At 45.1% G+C, this 19,786-nt stretch overlaps 8 protein-coding genes across 8 annotated transcripts; 3 read left to right on the top strand and 5 right to left on the bottom strand.

Annotated features, from left to right (window-relative positions):
- Window positions 1-648: 648 nt before the first annotated feature.
- Window positions 649-2,139, top strand: N7483_008901 (uncharacterized protein; the record flags this gene model as incomplete). Its single annotated transcript, XM_057092328.1, has 3 exons — window positions 649-817; window positions 941-1,708; window positions 1,772-2,139. 3 exons carry the CDS (start codon window positions 649-651, stop codon window positions 2,137-2,139), a joined length of 1,305 nt encoding a protein of 434 aa, XP_056943502.1.
- Window positions 2,140-2,500: 361 nt separating this feature from the next.
- Window positions 2,501-3,544, bottom strand: N7483_008900 (uncharacterized protein; the record flags this gene model as incomplete). The annotated part of the gene is made up of 1 exon (XM_057092327.1): window positions 2,501-3,544. The coding sequence occupies one exon, from the start codon at window positions 3,542-3,544 to the stop codon at window positions 2,501-2,503; it is 1,044 nt and encodes a 347-aa protein (XP_056943501.1).
- A 765-nt stretch (window positions 3,545-4,309) lies between these two features.
- On the top strand, window positions 4,310-4,800 carry N7483_008899 (uncharacterized protein; the record flags this gene model as incomplete). The annotated part of the gene is made up of 3 exons (XM_057092326.1): window positions 4,310-4,333; window positions 4,496-4,618; window positions 4,672-4,800. The coding sequence occupies 3 exons, from the start codon at window positions 4,310-4,312 to the stop codon at window positions 4,798-4,800; spliced, it is 276 nt and encodes a 91-aa protein (XP_056943500.1).
- Window positions 4,801-7,328: 2,528 nt separating this feature from the next.
- Window positions 7,329-8,108, bottom strand: N7483_008898 (uncharacterized protein; the record flags this gene model as incomplete). Its single annotated transcript, XM_057092325.1, has 1 exon — window positions 7,329-8,108. One exon carries the CDS (start codon window positions 8,106-8,108, stop codon window positions 7,329-7,331), a length of 780 nt encoding a protein of 259 aa, XP_056943499.1.
- A 2,034-nt stretch (window positions 8,109-10,142) lies between these two features.
- On the bottom strand, window positions 10,143-11,069 carry N7483_008897 (tetratricopeptide repeat protein; the record flags this gene model as incomplete). Its single annotated transcript, XM_057092324.1, has 4 exons — window positions 10,143-10,194; window positions 10,282-10,585; window positions 10,658-10,764; window positions 10,840-11,069. The coding sequence occupies 4 exons, from the start codon at window positions 11,067-11,069 to the stop codon at window positions 10,143-10,145; spliced, it is 693 nt and encodes a 230-aa protein (XP_056943498.1).
- A 118-nt stretch (window positions 11,070-11,187) lies between these two features.
- Window positions 11,188-12,066, bottom strand: N7483_008896 (uncharacterized protein; the record flags this gene model as incomplete). The annotated part of the gene is made up of 1 exon (XM_057092323.1): window positions 11,188-12,066. The coding sequence occupies one exon, from the start codon at window positions 12,064-12,066 to the stop codon at window positions 11,188-11,190; it is 879 nt and encodes a 292-aa protein (XP_056943497.1).
- A 3,317-nt stretch (window positions 12,067-15,383) lies between these two features.
- On the bottom strand, window positions 15,384-16,758 carry cdc123 (cell proliferation protein CDC123; the record flags this gene model as incomplete). The annotated part of the gene is made up of 2 exons (XM_057092322.1): window positions 15,384-16,557; window positions 16,619-16,758. 2 exons carry the CDS (start codon window positions 16,756-16,758, stop codon window positions 15,384-15,386), a joined length of 1,314 nt encoding a protein of 437 aa, XP_056943496.1.
- Window positions 16,759-17,196: 438 nt separating this feature from the next.
- N7483_008894 (COG1/VPS51 family protein) lies at window positions 17,197-19,713 on the top strand (the record flags this gene model as incomplete). Its single annotated transcript, XM_057092321.1, has 3 exons — window positions 17,197-17,339; window positions 17,410-17,579; window positions 17,642-19,713. 3 exons carry the CDS (start codon window positions 17,197-17,199, stop codon window positions 19,711-19,713), a joined length of 2,385 nt encoding a protein of 794 aa, XP_056943495.1.
- Window positions 19,714-19,786: the final 73 nt, after the last annotated feature.

The following is a 19,786-nucleotide window of genomic DNA, read 5'->3' as shown; positions in this document are numbered from 1 at the left end:
AAATATTTACGATGACTATTAGGTACGCTCCAAGGGCTGGCTGCTTAGGATATAAGGGAAGATGACCAGGGCTTTTATCCAATTTAAGAATCCATGTATTAATTGGGAAGAAAGCCTTGCCGCAGGCGTTACTCGCCGTCATATCTCTTCCCTTTCCAGGTCTGTTCATGGATTGAATGAATGGCATGAGGATTATTCTCCTTTCCCCCTTCAAATGTTTGACCTGGAATTTTGTAATAATCCTATGGTCCAGTAACTTAGACCTAGTGGGATTTGGGTAATTAACTCAGTAGACTGGCCCAATTCTACAGGCGAGGCAAGCGAAGAAGCAAACATGGTGAGAGGGACCACCGAGATCGAACCGAGTACGCGGATTATTGCAAGTGAAACAATCAATGGTATTCCTTGCAGACTGCAAAAGAAAGCGGGCCAGAAGTACGCAGCTCGCATATGGGGCCATTCAATTTATTATCGATCAAATGAGAGCAAGCATAGAGACCGGGGCCATGGAGCCCTAACATATTGTGAGAGCTTCCTTAACTCCGAGTCCCGTCTGTATCTCCGGCCCGTAAAGACCGCCAGTAAAGACCGTCAACGCATTACTGAAAAGGGTTTGTTGTGATCTGGAACATGGCCAGATGTATATTCATGTCGCGGATTATGGACATTGACTCACAGCCAAACTTAAAGTGTTTGTCTGACAGCGATCCCACGGCCGGGACGGTTCCAGAAACACAGAAGGCGACCGTGCCCAACGACAATGTTGCTGAAAAGCAGGACCAGGGCCAAACGAGCCACCCTGGAGCTCCACCAGATGGTGGCTGGAGAGCGTGGCTCCAAGTGTTGGGGAGTTGGATGCTGATATTCAACACCTGAGGTAGTCAAACCGTCCCAATAGAATAACCCTAAGATATAAAGCTAACTGCAACCGCATCAACAGGAATTGTCGTTACATTCGGTGACTACCAGAACTTCTACGAGTCCGGCCAGCTCTTCGCCCAGACCTCATCCAATATCTCATGGATTGGCTCGATCCAAACATTCTTGGTGTTTGCGACTGGAGCGGTGGCAGGCCCCATTTTTGATCGCGGCCAGCTGAGGCCCTTACTCATCGTGGGGACGTTCTGTCTAGTATTCGGTCATATGATGCTTTCGCTTTGCAAGGAGTATTGGCAAGCATTGCTGGCCCAGGGGTCCATGGTAGGCATCGGTGCTGGCTGTCTATTCGTGCCGTCGCTCGCTGTCATGCAGCCCTACTTCAGTCGGCATTTAGGTCTGGCGATTGGAATTGCAGCCACCGGAAGCTCGATCGGTGGAGTGGTATATCCTGTCATTTTCATCAATCTTATTGACCGACTTGGTTTCGGATGGACTGTTCGCATCATGGGTTTTGTGAGTCTGGGAACCCTGCCGATCCCGATCACTATCTCCAAGATGCGGGTTAAGCCAGCTGGAGTCCGTAAAATGTTCGATCTGTCTGCGTTTTTTGATGGTCCATACCTGCTGTGTATATTTGCCTGCTTCTTGGGGTATACAGGCTGCTATACAGCGTTTTATTATATTTCACTGTATGGGAAGATGCGTGGGTGGATGAGTCCTCACGCTTCTCTCTATCTTGTGCCCATTCTCAATTCATCCTCAATCCTCGGCAGGACCATTCCCAACTGGGTCTCAGACTGGACTGGACCGACGAATGTTGTGATTCCTGGTGAGAAAATCTTTTCACTCCCCATTTCCGTGCGCTCATCGGGTTGCTAATAGCTTCTGGTAGGGTCGTTTCCCACCGGCGTGGTTCTACTCTGCAATCTGGCCGTTAGAAGTGAGGCTGGAATCATTTGCACGGCCATATTTACCGGATTCTCCTCGGATATCTTCATCGCCACCCCTCCGCTTCTCTTCGTTGCGCTCACCAAGGATAAATCCAAGATCGGGACACGGATGGGAATGGCATTCGCACTGCTTGGTCTTGGCGTCTTAACAGGAGGCTCGGGCAGTGGGGGCGTCCTTCAACGAAACCCAGACCATCTGGACTGGACTGGCACCTGGACGTATGGGGGTGTGTTCACTTTAGGATCCGGGGTGTGTTTCCTCATTTTGAGGATCTGGTTGGCGGGGCTCAGAATTAACAAGAGGGTTTAATAGCAGAAACTGAGGGATTTGGAAAGTAAAGTGGTCAGGACTCAGCATATTGTTGGTTAGGTCCACGGGTACTATCAAAACCCACTATAACCTGGGGAAATGATCAACTGCAATCGAGAACCAGCTCTTGGGCCTAACCCGTGCATCTTTTGATCACACAATCCTGGATATTTATGGACTGTCAATACTTTACACAGCATCTAACATCTAGGTCAAATGAGGAAAATGAAGCATAGAAAACTACATACTGTAACATGAATTACATGGATCAGAGCGGTGATTTTAAACAATTCAGTATACTAGCCTGCATCGAGCACAAAACAATCTGGGAAAGGAAATAACAATAAAATGCGTCACAGGGTTAAACCTCTTTCCCATCTAAGATCTCCTTAAAGATTTTGAAATTGCCATCTTTCTTCGGATCATGAACAGCAAAGCATACCTCGCGCCACCAATTGCCCTGGAACTCAGGCTCCTCCAGAACCTCAAGCCAACAGTGCGCAATCTCAGCAGGAGGATTTGCATAAACTCCACAGCCGAATGCCCCGAGAATTAGCACCTCATGCTTACAAAAACCTGCAATACGGAATACCAGCCTCATTTTGGCTTTCGTAAGATCGCGGTCCTTCTCACGCTCGAACTTTTCATTTTTTCCACGGTAGGATGGCGATGAAGCTGATGATGAGCAGGAGCTGAATGATGATGCATTGCCACATTTCCTTTTTTTAGGATGCTCCTGCATAATTATCCGGGTTGCAGGTTGATAGAGAGCGGCAATTGTAATTGCGCTGACAACGGGAAGCTCTTCTGGAGGAAAAGGAGGAGACAACAACTCATGTCCGGATTGCAGATCACTGCGCATGATCAGGACATAGGAACTGTAGATTGCCTCATCAAGAGCGAGTGGGTAGTCATCAGTGTCAAGGCTTAGTCCCAATGAGCTCCGGTAGCAGATTGATTCCTCCTGTGCCATCGCCCCATTCAACCAACCACCCCCTGGTTTGGTATGCGAGGCGAAGTTGATGATGAGTGGATGGTTTTTTTGAAGGGAAGAAGCTGCTTTTGGGTCCTGGTAAACTTCCATGGCGGCGTTCAGGGTATCACCGTTGATTACTTTGATCGTCGCAGGTGATGGAAGGCAAGGACAATTCTTGAAGTTCAAGCGCGAGAGGTCTTTGAATGACACCTTCACCGAACGTTCTGCAAAAGAGGTGGTAGCAAGATGACTTAGGATATTTCTGAGCTCCTTCTGGGTCTCCTGAGCCGTTTCTCTCAGGACCTTTCTCCGGCAATCCTCTTCAGTATCATCATGGTGCTGACGTGAAGATAAATGGCAGAATCGTTCTGCAAAGATTCGGAGTGTAGAGACTATAGACTCTGAGTGGATACTCATTGCTTCTGACATTTTTGAATCAATGTCAGAGAATAAAATGACTGCAGGATAACTAGTAGCTATCCATGGATGGTGATGGACTAAGTGAAGAGATTTCCAGGTTTTGAGATTTATGTGAGTTGTTGTTCGACGATTACCAGGCAATCTCTGCTCAATCAATCAATGTTGATGAGAAACTGATTCATTGTAGACGAATTGCAAAAGGATTGCAAAAGTATTTTGCTAACTCTAGAATCTACCATGAAAGAAGGCTCAGAATATTGAACTGGGTTTCAATCTTCCCTTTAACACCAGGTACTCTTCAACCCTTCATACTGTAATTAATACCTAGTGATTAGCCTCTTTGAACCTGGAATTATGGTAAGAGGCATTCGAGAAAGAAATGTGATCTTCTTACTAATTGGGATCTGTCATAGGACGTGGAGCTGATTCACCTAGACACCGGCAGCCGGTTTTACAAAAAAGGTATGTAGACTAACATCTGTGAATATCAAAGATCATTACCTGATTCAATAGTTTCCGAGATGTTTTATTCTGAATGGAGACACCCCAATACAAAGGCTGAACTTGTCTCTATCTATGCCATGTGTGTATTCCCTTTGATTCCTTTCATGAGTCTACCCAGGCTAGTTATTGATACCATCACTTTTAGAAGAGACACCAAAAACCCAGACCTAGAACTTCGCTTCCATGGAACCCAACGTGCATGCAAGATTGGGAATGGCTCTCTAGAACCGTGTGACAAGATTGAATGCAAGCTCTGTAGCATACTCAAGAATGGATTCTCCGTCTCGCACTCTAGTGAGTAAGAATTATCTAGCTTCATGGTGATATGATTCTGACATGCAGACAGAGCAGACGTGCATGTTCGGCCCTGGAATCTACTGCAGTGTTGTTTCATCCAGTGAGACCCTCAATTTTCTTGGCTTACCTTATGTTGTTCATTGACCGAGCAATTTAGAGGCCAACCTCTATGCCAAGAACTATCGCTTGCATTCGAGAAAGCATGTTCTCATTCTTTGTGGAGTTGATTGTGGAAATGCAAAAGAGATGAAGCTTGCCGGAGCTCCAGGCCCCTGTGACTCTGTATGTTTCTGCTAAGAATATACTGCCTCACATCCATCTAACTAAACTCTCAGGTAGAAGGGGTCACCAAGGCCAACGGTGGCTCGCTCCTCTACCCAGAAACTGTGATATATGACGCGGCAAGAATAAAGCCTCTGGGTCTCGTCGTCTACACGCGAGAGGGGTGGGAACCACTTCCATGAAGTCAACTTGAACTGATTGATCACCATTATCCTTGCAATGATCTTGGAAGCATGAGATATCTTGTATTCTGCTTTCCTGGTTCAAGAATTGAAACTTGTTATTTTCCTGTCATGGCCTCATGGTGTCATCACTTTTCAAATTTGACAATGATGCTAAGCACGCAGTAGAAATGATATGAAGTGTCTGCTACCATCCATGTTCCCTCACATACTCCTTAGATTTGTAGAGATAGAGTGTTTTTGAAAGTTTTTGTTCCTTGAGATGCAACGCAATCACTATATAAAGCAAATAGATATTCTGGTAGTTGTTCACATAAATCCCTTACAAATCTGCCTCCTTTGATATTGAGCAATCGATTTGTAAGGTGGGGTGTACTCCAAGGTTATCTACTAGCAGTCAACATCACTCAACTTGCTCTGCTCACATTGATCATTATATGTATGGAATTTTAGCTCTGCATCAAAAGCTATTCTATTTCATCATTGTCCAATATGGTCCAAACCCTTTTATTTTCTCTTCCCGCAATATCCGCCAGTATTTTTCTCCTGTGGAAAGTCTTCAAGCCTAATTCTGACAACATGAAGAGGTATAATCCCTACTTCCAGCTTACGGAACTCAAAAGAAGCTTACTGAAATAGGGAGATCTTATTTGACGAACAGCCTCTGCTTCATCCATCTGTTGATGAGGATACTCCAGTGCTTGATTCTGACTTGACTGATTCAAGTTCCCAGACTGAACCTCATGGTGGGTCTATGAATTTCTCCGGCAGTCTTACAGGGAACCTCTTCAATCATAGACTGAGGAGTCAATCTGTTGAAACCGAACCCTACCCCTGGCAGCGCTTCGGTGGACCACCGAGAGGTGGCGAAAGGACACAAGACGATCAGAAATCGTTCAAAGCAATCCCACAAAGTATTCATCGATCAGGGTCGAGTGTGAGAACTGAGATGATACCGGTACATCCTCATCACATATGGTCTGTTTTTACAAATTGCTTACTAGTTGTAGGAACTGAGTCTGGTGGGCAGAAGGGCTGGCTTTTCACAAATCAGTGAGTAGATTCCGACCCTTTTTTGTTTCATTTACTGACTGATCATGACAATCCTTAGTCAAAAATTGCTTCGAAAATTCGTGGGTTGATAAATCCAAGACTGTGGAGTTTAAAGTGTTCTATCTCTTCGATATCAAGATTGTTCCATCTCGCCTCAACCGGCAAAGGCTGAGTACTGGCGAGCCATCTAGGTACACACGCTGTCTCGAAACTTGAAGTCCTCTGTGCAAAATGGGAAGCTGTAGATTAGCTAACTAATTTTTTAGTCGCGATCATCAGCTTCTCTCGTTGCTAGGAGGTTTTCCACTTCGGTTTTATGGCGTTCCTCGTGCTTGTCATATCGGAGATCGCGACCACCCCTTGAAGCTTTGCGGGAATGACAACTGCGGCATCTGCTCGGCTTTAAAGGCACAGTTGAAAGCCCGAAAAGATGGTGAGTGCTTACTTGCAGACATGGTATCCATTTTGAGTATTTTGAATATCTCAGCTCATTGACCAACTTAACAGATACATCATTTGAATCGGGCCCCAGAATACGCGCCAATCCACAATCCTCTCGTAGGTATTTCCCATCCGGCTTTTATGAAACGGGATATTTTAATTGATGTGCTCTGCCATATACAGAAGCCGATGCATTCGTCGCGAATGATCATGTCCGTTCGCAGCAGCATGCTATGATCCTCTGCGCATGCCCAGGACTGGTGAGTTATTTTTGATCGTGATACAGTAAACGTTTACTGATAGTATATCACCAGGGCCAATCAAACAGTCAAAGCAATTCCTCGATGGCGAATCGTTCTTACATATCGTCCGCGTCTTCAATGAAAGCTATCCTTCCGATTGGACTGATTATGTATGCGAGGAAGGGGTGGAGTCCATCTTAGACGTCTTCTGGCTGCGTCAACTGGTGCATTTGCTCGGACTCTTGATTCAATGCTCAAGGTGAAACATTTGGATGAGTTTGAAAAACTAAGGAAAAGCCAAAAGTGATTTTATTTCAGTGTTACCTTTTTAAAGCAACCTTGGATCCTAGTTAAACAAATTGGAATATTGAAAAATTGATTTATTTAATATGCAGTTGGAACACTCAAGTGCTCCAGAATGAATGCTGAGCATTGATAACACATGCATCTTGAGGGCTGGCCTACTGTGCTGGAAGTCCAGGAATAGCGCGGCGCTGTTCTCAAGTTGAAGGACATCTGGATTTCTTTGAAAGTTTCAAAGGTTTCTACGAGCTTCGATGATGACTAGTTAGAGCCAAAATTTCTCAGACTACTCCTTTCCATTGTATGACTTAGAGAGAGAGACGCTGATTTTGCAAAAACGGGATTTAATTCTTCAACCATACTTTCAAAGATTGTGCGAGCAGGCAAATAAATACGATCAATATAATCAGGCCACATACCCCAGCCCTTCTTAGAAAACAAATTGAATGTTGCATTTCACCTGGGCGTGAGACAGAAAGACTGGTAAGTCTAATCCCTTTTCCGTTGCTTTCCCGAGCGTGTTCGCCCATACCGTTCCTTATTCTCTTCATCCTGTGTTTCCGCAGCGCGTTTCAGAGCCATAGTTTCCCGGTACCTGTTGTATAGCCTATTCTGGGCTTGTTGAGCGGCGGCTCTATCCTCGGGCTCTTCAGAACTTGAAGGATAAGGTGTTACTGGCAATCCCACTGGTTCCTGAGTTGGCTCCAGCTGAAACATCATGTCGATCTCTTTCATAAGCGAATCGTGTTCTCCCAATAATGCAATTGAGATTTGAGTGATTTTACAAGTTCCATGTGGATACCGCCCCAAAACAAAACGTCCTATCATTCTACCAATCTCGGTACCTAGTAGACCATGGTATTCTGGCGATCCATGGAGGAAGTGGTGTGGATTTGGAAACTTCCCCTCCATTGGAGGGAAGCTCGTCCCATTGGGTTTACCATAGATCTGATGCTGGATAAAACCCCTAGTATCTATGTTTCTGATATTTGTCACAAAGATATACTTGAGTTTATCTTCAGGAACAAGATGAGTGTATATAGCATTTGTTACCTCGTGCATATATGCTTCGCCAGCGTGGCGCTTGACATAGGTAATAACCATACTCCCCTTAGCGACGACTCCATCCCAGCCTGTCACAACATTCATGAATGGATTGTCGAACGGGTCCTTAGTACCAATATTTGTTTCTGTGGAGGCCCTTAGGTCGTCCATACGGCCTTCACGCTGTCTAGGATCAATTGAAGCCTCGAACGGATCATATTTCATGACGCGATGTGCAGGCTCATCTTTTTGGGCTTCTTGATCGGCTCCAAATGGCAATGTTACGTTGAAAGGTTTCGCTGTTTTTTCAATATGTGCCCATGCATTAACGTAACTGCCTTCTGGAGTAGGACCAGGCTTTCCTGGGTCTGGAATTGGACTCTCATATTTAGCATCGGGACTTTGACCTTGCGAAGAGCTTGGAAATATCGAGTCACTGCCGCCTGAGTCGGGATAGCCAGGTTCACCGCATTGCTCGTCTGTGAAAATGGTACAACTCTGGATATCTGATATTCTAAGTTGACATGGTCCGAAAGGGCATACTTCCCCCGCAGTTGGATCGTTATCAATCCATTTCTGATATTTGACACCCCTTTTATAACGAATACCATAGTCTGGAGCCGGAGCCGCGGGGCCTGGAACTGGAGCTGGGAGGCCTGGAACTGGTGGCACCATGACTCGAATATGTCAGGGAAGGTATCTTAAAAGGAGGAAAATAAGGCTGCAAACTTTCATATGCCCAAGTTATCCCAGTTTCCCTATGAGTGTTCACTGTCAGATGCGAGACTTCCAAAGGTTGTTAAAACGTGATAATCAGTTTCAGACTGAATTCCCAGTTCATAGCACTCATTTATAGGATATTATCCATGCATGTAATTTCTAAAAATATGTGTTAATTCTGACTAGAGAGTCCTATGGTACTCAATGGACGTTATTTCATACAGGTTTAATCACTCACAAAGCGAATGGGTGGGAATAGTAGCTCTTGTTGGTATTGGCGGTTTCATCATTCGAATCATTATTCATACATAGTAAAACTTGAAAACCCTCTCGATTTGTGGACAATGCTGGTAGTGAAGTGTTTCCTGGATCAAAGAACTTTTAGGGGCTACCTAACATAAGTTCAATGGGATAAAAATGGAATAAAGCCCACTCCCGTAATCGCATTTTCCTAAGGAAATCATGGGTGGGATTGAAGGTATTGCAAGGCTTAACATTATTGGGCTTTTTTTTATATTGATGGCATGAAGTACCAGGGGTTTGACTGTGAAATTGGCTAAGAATAATGTTCATTATTTGCCGCCGAGTATTTCAGTCCCATCCTGCCATGATATGGTAACTAGTATGCAATTCGCGATTGAATTTCATATCACTGCTCTCATCCCGAGATCTGTATGCTAAGAGTTGATGAATTCAAGAGAAAGGCACAGGACTTTGGCTGGCCTAAATTTGGTCAGGTGGTGTCTTTGATTTGGGATTCCATACCTTTTCCTCGGTTTCTTTCTTCAATTCTTCTCTTTGTCTTTTTCCCTCAGACCAAATTGAAAATTTGAAACTTTTCATTTTCTGGAAGGCCGGGTATTCGGAGTATCTCAAAGGAGTTTTTGAAGGACAATCCTGTCACAGCGAACATTTGAAGAAGAGAAAAGGATGAATTTGGAAGAACAAAAGACCTCTGAAGAGGAGCGGATGTCTCGATCCGACTTAAGACTTGAATTTCTTTCTCTTTAAGTCCTATCTAATCTCTCGGTAGTAGTAAGTCGGAAAATACTTCATTCTCCTTGAATGTACCCATATATTAACTTGTCCAGATTACTTATCTTGACCTGTACTCGAGCAGGCGATCAAAATCCTCATTTTTCAAGGCTTGAGGTTCTTTGTTATCATCTGGAACAATGTATGCTCGTATATTTCCCGTAACTTTGAATGCTAGTCTAGCCTTGGATTTTTGCCCCAGATCCTGCAGCAGTTCTGCCTTGGCCCACGTTGTTCTCGCGAGTTCTGGTTGGAACAAGTCTGAATTGAGGGTCCAACATTCCAACGCAGCGTTGAACATGACTCTGTATATCTCCATCAGCTGGTCTGGAGGGATGGACACGAGAATATGAGTAGGGCTTACATAGCATCTTCGTAACGTTGAAGCCTAATAAGATGAACAGCGCATTTGTGGCGCAGATCCGCGGCCCGATAAGATCGTATTCCCATCGTTTGGATGAAGAAATTTAGCGCTTGCTTGTGATACTCGTAGGATTCATCGAATCATCCTTGGAGGTTGCGGAGGTTTCCAAGAGCCTGGAAATGTCGGGCGATCCTATACCAGATATGTTAGCGCTTTCGAATCCTGACATCTATCATTTTGCCAGTGAATCATTTAATTTGAGACTATGCTGATTCCTACCTGAGTGTGACAACACTTCCAGTAGACTCCCAAAGCTTTACGCAATCCAGGAGCACCTTCTCTGCAACTTTGAGGTCTCCTCGCAGCATTAGTGTCATCGCATAGTTAGCGTCTCTTGATTGAAGATGCGTAATTCCTATTCTCTTCCTGATTTCCATTTCACGTCTAAAAAATCTGATGGCCTCATACAATTGTCCGGCCTGTGTGAGACTTAGTGCCATCTCAGTGTAAGCATTTCCCAGTCGCATATCCACAAAGCCAGGATCGACACTTTCGCAGATCGATTTTTGCATGTTCAAGAAAGCTTAATTATGATGACGCGCTAGTTGATGCTCATTGGTGTCGGTGTATATCCAACTGAGGCAACAGTGGATACTGCTAAGGACACTATCGCTGTCATCACCTGGTAAAGATTCACATATCGTTTGTGACAAATCAAAGAACCCATCGAAGCCTCGGAATCTCCCTTTCTCATGCTGATACCTGATCTCATTGTTAGGATAAAGACTCATTTCTTTGTTAAACAAAGGGGCGAATTGAAAGATGTTTGGGACATACCAGGCAGCGTCAGTCAGCAGTGCTGCGAAGCGAACTTTGGTGCTGTCGCTGCAGTCGGCCACTTGCGACCACATCTGTTTCAATCGTAGAATGTGAGGATATAATGCCACACACAGTGGGTACCGGGACATTGACCACCGCATATTGGCGACTTTGTGTTCTAAAAGCAAGGATGGCTTTGTCGGTGCTGGCATTCCGGACGGCCAAGCCTGCCACAGCAGTTTCACCATGGTCTCGAAAATCGAGGTTATATCTTCATTTCTCATGCTAGATCTGACTGCATCTTGCACTTAATGATGAATTGAAATATGTAAATCCGAGATCTCACTCTTTTCTTCTCTCTCCGTATCAGTGATGATTGCGATAGTTCAGTACGCGTTTCATTAAACTTGGGCCTCGTGAATGTCTCCGGGGGAAACAGGGAAACATGAGGGCTGCAGCATTAAAGAGGATGCTCTCTTGTATGACATCTGGATCTAGCAAAAGCATAATTTTCAAGAGAGTTTTCGCCTCTGTTGACAGCTTCTCAAATCCCCAAACAGTCGCGATGCTACACTTGTAAGCCTTTGTGCTGGTGTTATATTTTGTGCGATATAGAGCTACGCGATGTTTGTCTTCTTCGTAAATGGACTGGAACTCACTGAGGCTCAACTCCTGTCGCCGAATAATTCCAGCCATCTGGGATATTGCAAGGGGTAGACCGGCAAGACTCGTAGAGATTTGCTGTGCCATCTGGTCCGCATTCTCCTCTGAGCTCCCATTAGACTCAGTTAGCTTCAGTAAAAGAGCGCTTCCATCGACGGGATTCAAGGACTCTAGGTCTAGGCCAGAGGAATTTGAGGGGAAAAGTCTTTTTGCTAATGGGTCGCGACTGGTGATTTGAACACTGCCTCGACCTTCAGGCCAGTAATCACCAAGCAACTTGGGGTCATCGGCATTTTCAAAAATGAGGAGCCACAATGCATCGTTACCACTTGAAGCGGTAGAGCTGATGTCTTCGGCGATTGTTGTACTGCTTTTGATGGGATTTGCGAGCCAGCCTTTGACTAAGGATCGCGAGATAATTTGATTTGTAGCTTCCTCTGCAGTCTCAAGGCCGAGTTCGATCGAGATATCTACGAAACATTGGTCCAATTTGGCGGGCTCGTCAGCATGAACCCAGAAGATGGCGTCAAAGTTTTCTTTGTTTCTCAAAGCAAATTCGGCAGCAAGTTCGGTTTTACCCATCCCGCCAAGTCCACAGAGAGCGAATTGTCGTAATTCGAGCGATGAGGCTTGGCTTGTGCTCTTGTTGATCAAAGCTTCGCATGATGTCCAAAATATGCTGCTGCCCAAAAAATATCCGACTGGGGTCGTTGGTCTCCATTATCACGCAAGGCAGGTTGACCGTCATTTTCTTTGAGACGTCAATGAATTCGAATCCTTGATCGCTTGAGCCCGCCGCTGCCTTGCCTGTAGAGTCTGGTTCATTCTGAGATTCTCGCTATTCTGTTGCAGGAGAATGAGAAAAATTGTTCCAAGTTCATTTGATGTGACTTCCCGCACCTGATAATTCGAAGCACTCTGGACTGGTGAATAGGTGCTAGTGGTCGCGCGCTTGAAATCCACTATTTATTAAATGTGTCAATTCTTCAAATACTGGTGTATTATCTGACATGTTTGAGGGTCCTACATGCTGCCAATCTTGTCAAAACAAGATCTTCGGCTTTATTCAAGGCCTCTCGTACAAAACCTTCAAACGTATTCCGGCTCGGTTCGTCTGCAAGATCTACTCGAAAGAGCGACGCATGCTCAAGGGGAAAATTCCGAATTGATTCAAAGGGAGAATTTGTGGTGCAGAGTGACGAATCAGTTAACTCGAAATAAATGTCAGAAAATACAACTTTGCCCATGGTGGAGTACTGCCTACCAGTAAACGCTTGGTTCTCAAGATCCCTGTGTGAATTTTCGTCTTTTTACCTTCAGTCACACTAAGCACAGGTAATTGAATACAAATGTTTTCAAACTGATCTGCCAGCTGGCATAACATAACCGTTTCCGAGGGAACCCGATTCTCAGGTACGTGGATGGGCTTCTTGATGCTGGCAGTGCTTGAAAGAATAGTCAGCCACCTTGTGAATGGATCGGCGCTTGTACTACCTCGATGTAGAGTGCCGGGAAATGCGACACCTGCGACGGAGCTGAGGATTGTTCCATGGCGATATGGTTGCTCATGAGCAATACAGAGCGCCTGCTTGAAGATCAAACCACCAAGGCTATGGCAGATCCCGAACAGGGGCCGAGTATTACCCTCAAGACCAGACTGTAACTTAAACAACCCTTTTACCAGTGCATCGGCGTATATTAGGAAGTCTTGGATTGAGAATTCTCCCTCTCTCAAAGATATAGAGTAATCAAAGGCTAGGACACGTCCGCGTTTTAGGTCCTCGGGGAGCACTCTTGTTAGCCACTTCGAAGAAGAGAAGAGCCAATCATCCGGCTTTGGAGTCGCAACACCGGGGATGAGAAGGATCCTAGAAGCAAAAATGAGTACTGAACATGATAAATTTCTCTTAGATCGTGGGTGTGGTTGGATACTGACTCAACATCGGCTTCCCCATTTGGTCCGTCCAACAATACTCTTAGTGACCCGGTGGCCGGTGACATCTGGCCGCCTGATCGACTCGTAGTATAAATCAATACTAGAATTTGACCTATTCTTCCAAGGTTGACTCAGCCGCGCAGGTGGAGAAATGACTCGGAGTTGATCAGGGAAATCAGCCACGAGGACCTCGGATCCTTCAGGGTGCAGATCTGACACCTTGCAGCAAGTGCTAAGAGGTTTTCGTGCTACCCCGCTTCCTACATTTACATACATGCAATGCATATGAAATTGATATCAGACCGCTATTTGCCACTGGTCTTGTATACAAAGATACTTATTTGGGCAAAACATGTTTGAATTCTAGTAGATTCACCAGGGGGTCTTCATGTACTGGTATAGCTTGTCTCTATAACAGAAAATGAACATAATCTAGCATTATCTTACGTTCTGCATGAAGCAAGGTCTCTATTGATATAACAAGGACACTCCCAGGTGAGTTTCATATTCAATCTCACTGTTCCCTAAAAAGTACTCAACCTTCTATCTCCGCTGAGGAGACTCTGAGAATCATAGGAGTAACTTGAACATTTTAAAGTACATACATGAGTCAATAGTATGAAATATACCGCGAAAACTATACACCACCAAGCCACGCATTAATGCATACAGTTGCATACCTATGTAGAAAGATCCCCGCTCAGATTGTCCAAAGCCTGATGCTCTTGGACCAATAGAGACACGATTATCAAGCAGGAGATCATATAATATGCTCTCGCTGTATCAAAACCACTCAGGCCACCGTAGATAACCCAAGTGACAGGGTTCCCCGCTCTGATCACTGACGTACGGCGTACTTTGGTGCGTATGTGCTCAGTCACAATAGTTGGCTAGTATGTATGTCCTAGATATAAAGAGGGACTAGGGACTCACAAATTTGGCATAAAGGTGCCATCATTCACGACTATTCTTTTCGCCTGCCTGGCCGGAATCCCGAAACAACAAAACCTTGTGAGTGACACCTGTGCAATGTGTTATATGCCAGTCGGTTATTCAATACTGAGAGACTTCAGCACTTCTCAAGTGCTCTCAATTAAGATCAATCTCATCCGGCAATATGCTCTGCGTGTTTTGCACAATAACATACCCTCCCTCACAGCCCAAATGTCCGAATTGCCATACGCCATCAAGCTAAGTAGGCCATATTACTATAATCTTACTCGAATGTCCCTTTATTAACACAGTACTCTTCACAGATATGAAGAAGCTACTCGGCTATTATGAAACAACTGAATTGTTCATCAATGATGAGTTGGGGTTTGGCCGAAATTGTGTTATGCAGCAAGTGTCAGGGTAAATTTGAATACATCAAGATCCAGACTCCTAAATTCGGCTTTATACTGCCCAGGTGCACCAATGTGTCTCTTATTTGCCATTCTTAATATGGCAAAAAAAGTACTGCATTGCTCCCGAGGTGTTGAGTGTTATTATTAAGGAAATTAAGTAATTTCTCTAGGTCATTGTTTTCACCATTGATTACAAGTAAAAGACTCAATCCTTTAAAGAGGGGCACGTGAAAGTATTCCAGAAAGAGTCTAGCATACTCCAGATCAGTGAATTTATAAGTATCAATAAGATTTTTGGCTACGATAGACTGTTGTGACGGAACACATATTCGGTAGAGTGAAACAATATCTCATGGAGATATGAGTGACGACATCTGAATGTCTTAAATAATGCTTTCATGTCAACTGGGAGCTTCCAAGGTTGATTTCGACTTTGAGATCCTCATAGTAGATCTCAAGTGCTTGTGACGGCTATTTTCCGAATATATCATTTAAAGATAGAGATATAGCAGACTCTTTGGGTAATCACTGGCAAGGACACAACGTAAGTCAGACAAAGCTTTTATTATTTCATCATGCTAGTACAATGGAAGTTCAACCATGGATGCTAAATGATCCTACTCAGAATCACTGCTTTCTCCTTGCTGGTTATACATTTGTCGTGCCAGAATCTCTTGCCATTTACCCATGAACTCGCTCATCCCACCAGTACCAGCTAAAGAAGCGTCGACCACATCCCTTGGAACTTTATGGGCGGAGTACTGTGGTGTAGAGAACTGGTACGCCTCGGGATCGTCCTTTTTGATAAGACGAACCTCCGGTAAGAAGGGAGCAAGGTCGTCATCTTCCTCTACGGTTTCCTCCTGTTTGTCCTCCTGTTTGTCTTCTTCTTCCTCGATCTCATTAAGAACTCCATTTACTTCATCGGAGCTCATAATACTTCCATCCCGAAGCGAGATCCGCAAGAATCCCTCTTCAACACCCGTATTGACATCTCCTTCATCTTCAAAGCCAATCGGATCCTTCATGCGCAGAATCTCCAACCAACTGAACAGTAGCGAATCTGTGCGCTGTGCCCATGGATTAATATCAATGAGCCAAACCCGTTGATGTGGCGCAGGAACGTAGACATCAAAGACGAAATTTGGATCTGGGAAGCTGTCACGTAGTCTCTCGTCGAAGAATGCTTGAATACGGGAGCGGAACATATCGCGCATATCAAACAAAAACTCGAAGTGGTTGAGGTCACGTTGGCAAATGCATAAAAGTTTGCGATTGCGCACAAAGCATCGGAACTCGAGGGATGGGTTGAAGTTCACATATTTGCGCAGGATAAGATGATACGGGACCTCCGGGATGGACGACGTAGCAGAGTCGCCTTGTTCATCTTCATTGGATGGTGTGGTATCAGATTCACAGTCATCAAAAGGATGCTCGAGATCATGAGTAATGAAGTCACTACTTTTCAGAAGCAGATAAATGTCATTAGGTGTAGCGCATTTTGTGTCATTGGTTGCCGCCATGAAAGTCGCATCTTTTGGAGCGCTCCAGTTCAATTTTGGTGTAACTTTCCCAAATTCTGAGATTGTTTCTTTGACTTGTGCGTGCAAGTCAGCCCATTCCGTTGAGGGATCATCGCCCTCTGAGCCTGCATCCGAGAAAGTATCAAGGCCATCATCTTCTCGTGGGTGTGTAGGTTCGGGTGGGAGAACAATGCCGTCGGCGCGGAGGTAGCTAACGAATTGAGGTGGGAGGGGAATCACGCGGGATTTGGGTGTGATGGTACGATATCTGTTCAAATTGTTAGACAAATGGTCTCCTCTGAAACTCATATTTTGAAAATTACGCATACCTTGGGTGCCAATCATGGTATGAGCAGTGGAGGATGTGGGAATATGTAATTGGCGGGAAGGGAAGACGGTCGGGAATATCGGTAGAGGAGTCCCCTACTGGCACATCCACAGGCTGTGTATCTGAGTCCATCAAGGGCATTTCGAATTTATATTATCCAAGATATTGCGAGGACATGGATACTGAATCATGGCGGGGCTTTTCTTTTTTGAGTCACGCCCGCGCCGATAAGATAGATGACATAAGCCATTTATCCCTGAGGCAGAACTTTCAATATGCATTGATGTTAATCTCACATTAGGATTCATGTGTGCATAGCTGCTGAAGCTTCAGAATTCTTCAACCAGGCTGTCATTAACATAATAACCTCTTGAAAGGTAGCACAGCAAAAATGTAATTAACATTAAGAACAGGAAATTCTATAACTTTAACTTGCAAACATTCACATGCAATATTCCATGTATCCTAGGCGGTGTCCCAATGCAGAAGCGGTCAGAAAGGCGGAATATGGGGACTTATTGAACACGATTGACCAGATGGTCATTTCACTCTTGGAATCACTACTCAACACTGTCCATTATGGCCCCAGAGGCTCCTGATCCCCAGAGTCTCAAGTCATGGGCGGATGCGTTTCAATATCCAATTCCCACGGTTCGCCGTGTGGAGATGGAATTGCGCCGGGACATTACAAGCAATAAGGAGAAGCTCCGAGCTCTCGTGGGGTAAGCTAACTTGCTCGCTGGAATATTGTATCCAAGGTTACAAGGTTTATTCACAGTGATTTGATTATAGTACGCGATATCGAGAACTGGTTGGAACAGCCGAAACGATCGTGGCGATGAACACAGAGATCCAACAAGTGGAAACCCTTTTGACCGATGTTGGACGGCGGTGTAATCCACAATTGGTCGAGAAGAAACATCTTCATGCGCGGCAGATGAAGAGTGATAAGGCGGATATGGGTATAGATTATACCGAAATAATTGTTCCTGGCATGGAATTTCATCGCTGATACCTTTCCTAGATGCGGACAAGCATGCCTTCGGAGCGCAACTTGCCCTACTTCACCGCTGTACAGCTTCCATTTCCCGACTTCTACGCAAACGAGCCTCGCTATTATTTGTCGCCAAGATTCTTATTGTGTCCCGCCAGCTGGACATCACTTTGTTGAAGCATGAATCAAGTCCACCGTTTCTCAACGACCTCCGCAGCCAGCTAGCGTCTCTGCACCAAACCCTTCTAAAGCGAATTAATAAACGCCTAGCTTCTTCAACAGCAACAGAAGACAGTATCATTGAATCATTGGCCGCATACTGTCTAGCTACAAAATCCTCTTCCGATGATGCTATCCACAAATTCCACCAAGTGCGGTTGGATGTCATTACAGCCAATCTTGACCTTTCACGGGAAAATATACCCAAGGCCCTTCGACTTTTCATCCTCACACTCCAAACTTCCAAGACTCTGCGATCTCGACAGTTCTCCGACGTGCTTTCGAAGCTCAAATCTAGGCCGATTCTATCTGATTCAGATATCCGCAATCTGGACTCGTTAGATATCGAAATACTCGGCCGCTGGGCATCTTCAGAGGTGAATAACTTCACTCCCTGGATTAAACTGAGCGAGTTGAATCGTACAGAAGGAATTGAATCCATTAGAGAGTGGTCTTCTCAGGCTTTCGAGAAGCTCGCCGAGTGCTTGGACCGAAGCCTTGCTCATAGTAACGACTTTACTGAGTTACTTTTCTTGCGTGCCGAAACCGTTGAATTGTGGCTCTCCTCTTGGGGATCAACAATCACACATCGCTCTGCCGATGTACTTAAGCGACTCCGTGACATTTTCAATGATCACACCAAGCGCGTATTGGTCTCGCAAGTCAAAAAGATCAACGAAATCGGATTCCAGATCTCATCTACAGTATCCAAATGGGACTCAGCAGAACATTTTTTGACGGGCTCGTTATGGGATTCAGATCTTATCACAGCAGACCTCTCGGACGGCGCAAACTCATTCAAGCAAACCGTGACAGACCGACTACTCGGCCGCAATCATGACGTGACTGCAGTTCTCAAGAAGTATCATTCTTGGCTTTCATCTATTGGAGAAAGACAAGAATCTATCGAAGCCCTACGTCGCCTCAAATGGACTGATATTCTTGTCGGCGGCGAGGTGGAAGACGAAGACATTGACATTACGCCTTGTCTAAACGATAATGATCCGAAACTCTTGTCTGATGCTCTTCATTCGGCTGTAAGAGAATCACTCAAAGAGCTGGAGAGTAGATTCAACGATACTTTCAAGGTCTTTGGAGATACCCACCAAAGTGCAAAAGCCACGTTCTTACTGCGGCTCATCCGCCTTGTGCGCCGAGATATTCCTGCAGGGTTTGTTGAGAAGGAGTTTTTGTTCTCGCGCCCTCTGGTTCCACAGTTACAGGCACTGCTTGCATCTGATGTAGTTGCGCAGGTTGGGAAATTGTCTCTTGTGTTGACATTCAAACCTGAATCCAATTCCAATCAATTAAGAAATGTGCCTGGTCGCACACTTTGGGAGGGTGAACCTCCCGTGCCGACGCAGCCATCAGCGAGCACTTTCAAGTTCTTACGACAACTGACTGCCGTTATGGATGAGGCTGGAACTGATTTATGGGATCCATCCACAGTGAGTGTCCTGAAGACTGAGCTGCACCAGAATTTCGAAAATGCCATCGGGTCTACACTAGATGATATGACAGCCTGGGGCAGCGCAGAGAGAAAGATCGAGGATTCTCCAGCTGCCGATGACCAAAGCAAAGGAGATGTTAAGGAGAATAGCAACGACCAAGAAAATCCGACATCTCCCAGCCCAGACACCACCCAGGCGAAGGAAGATATTTCTCAGGTCGATGTGCTCCGAGATTGGCAGGTTCAACTTCTCTTCGATTCGACCTATCTAGCAAACATGCTTGGCAACCCAACGACTCAGCTGGCTGGAGTTATTGAACGGATCCAGAATAGCATGGAATCAGATGCTGCGACCGAAAAGGGTATCCAGAAGGGAGCTGTGGAGTATTGGAACCGAACGGAGCTGCTCTTTGGTTTGCTTGCAGATCGATAGAGCTTTCTTCCATGTAAATAGGTGGTTCGCCACTTTTCTTTCGTTTCATGAGAGCGTGTTAGATCATCATACT

The sequence above is a fragment of the Penicillium malachiteum genome (assembly GCF_028827825.1).
Source record: "Penicillium malachiteum strain IBT 17515 chromosome Unknown utg000004l:1.0-4883003.0:1.0-4884900.0, whole genome shotgun sequence".
Lineage (NCBI taxonomy): Eukaryota > Fungi > Ascomycota > Eurotiomycetes > Eurotiales > Aspergillaceae > Penicillium > Penicillium malachiteum.
The sequence above is the reverse complement of the archived record's forward strand: the minus strand, read 5'-3'. Positions and strand labels throughout refer to the sequence as shown.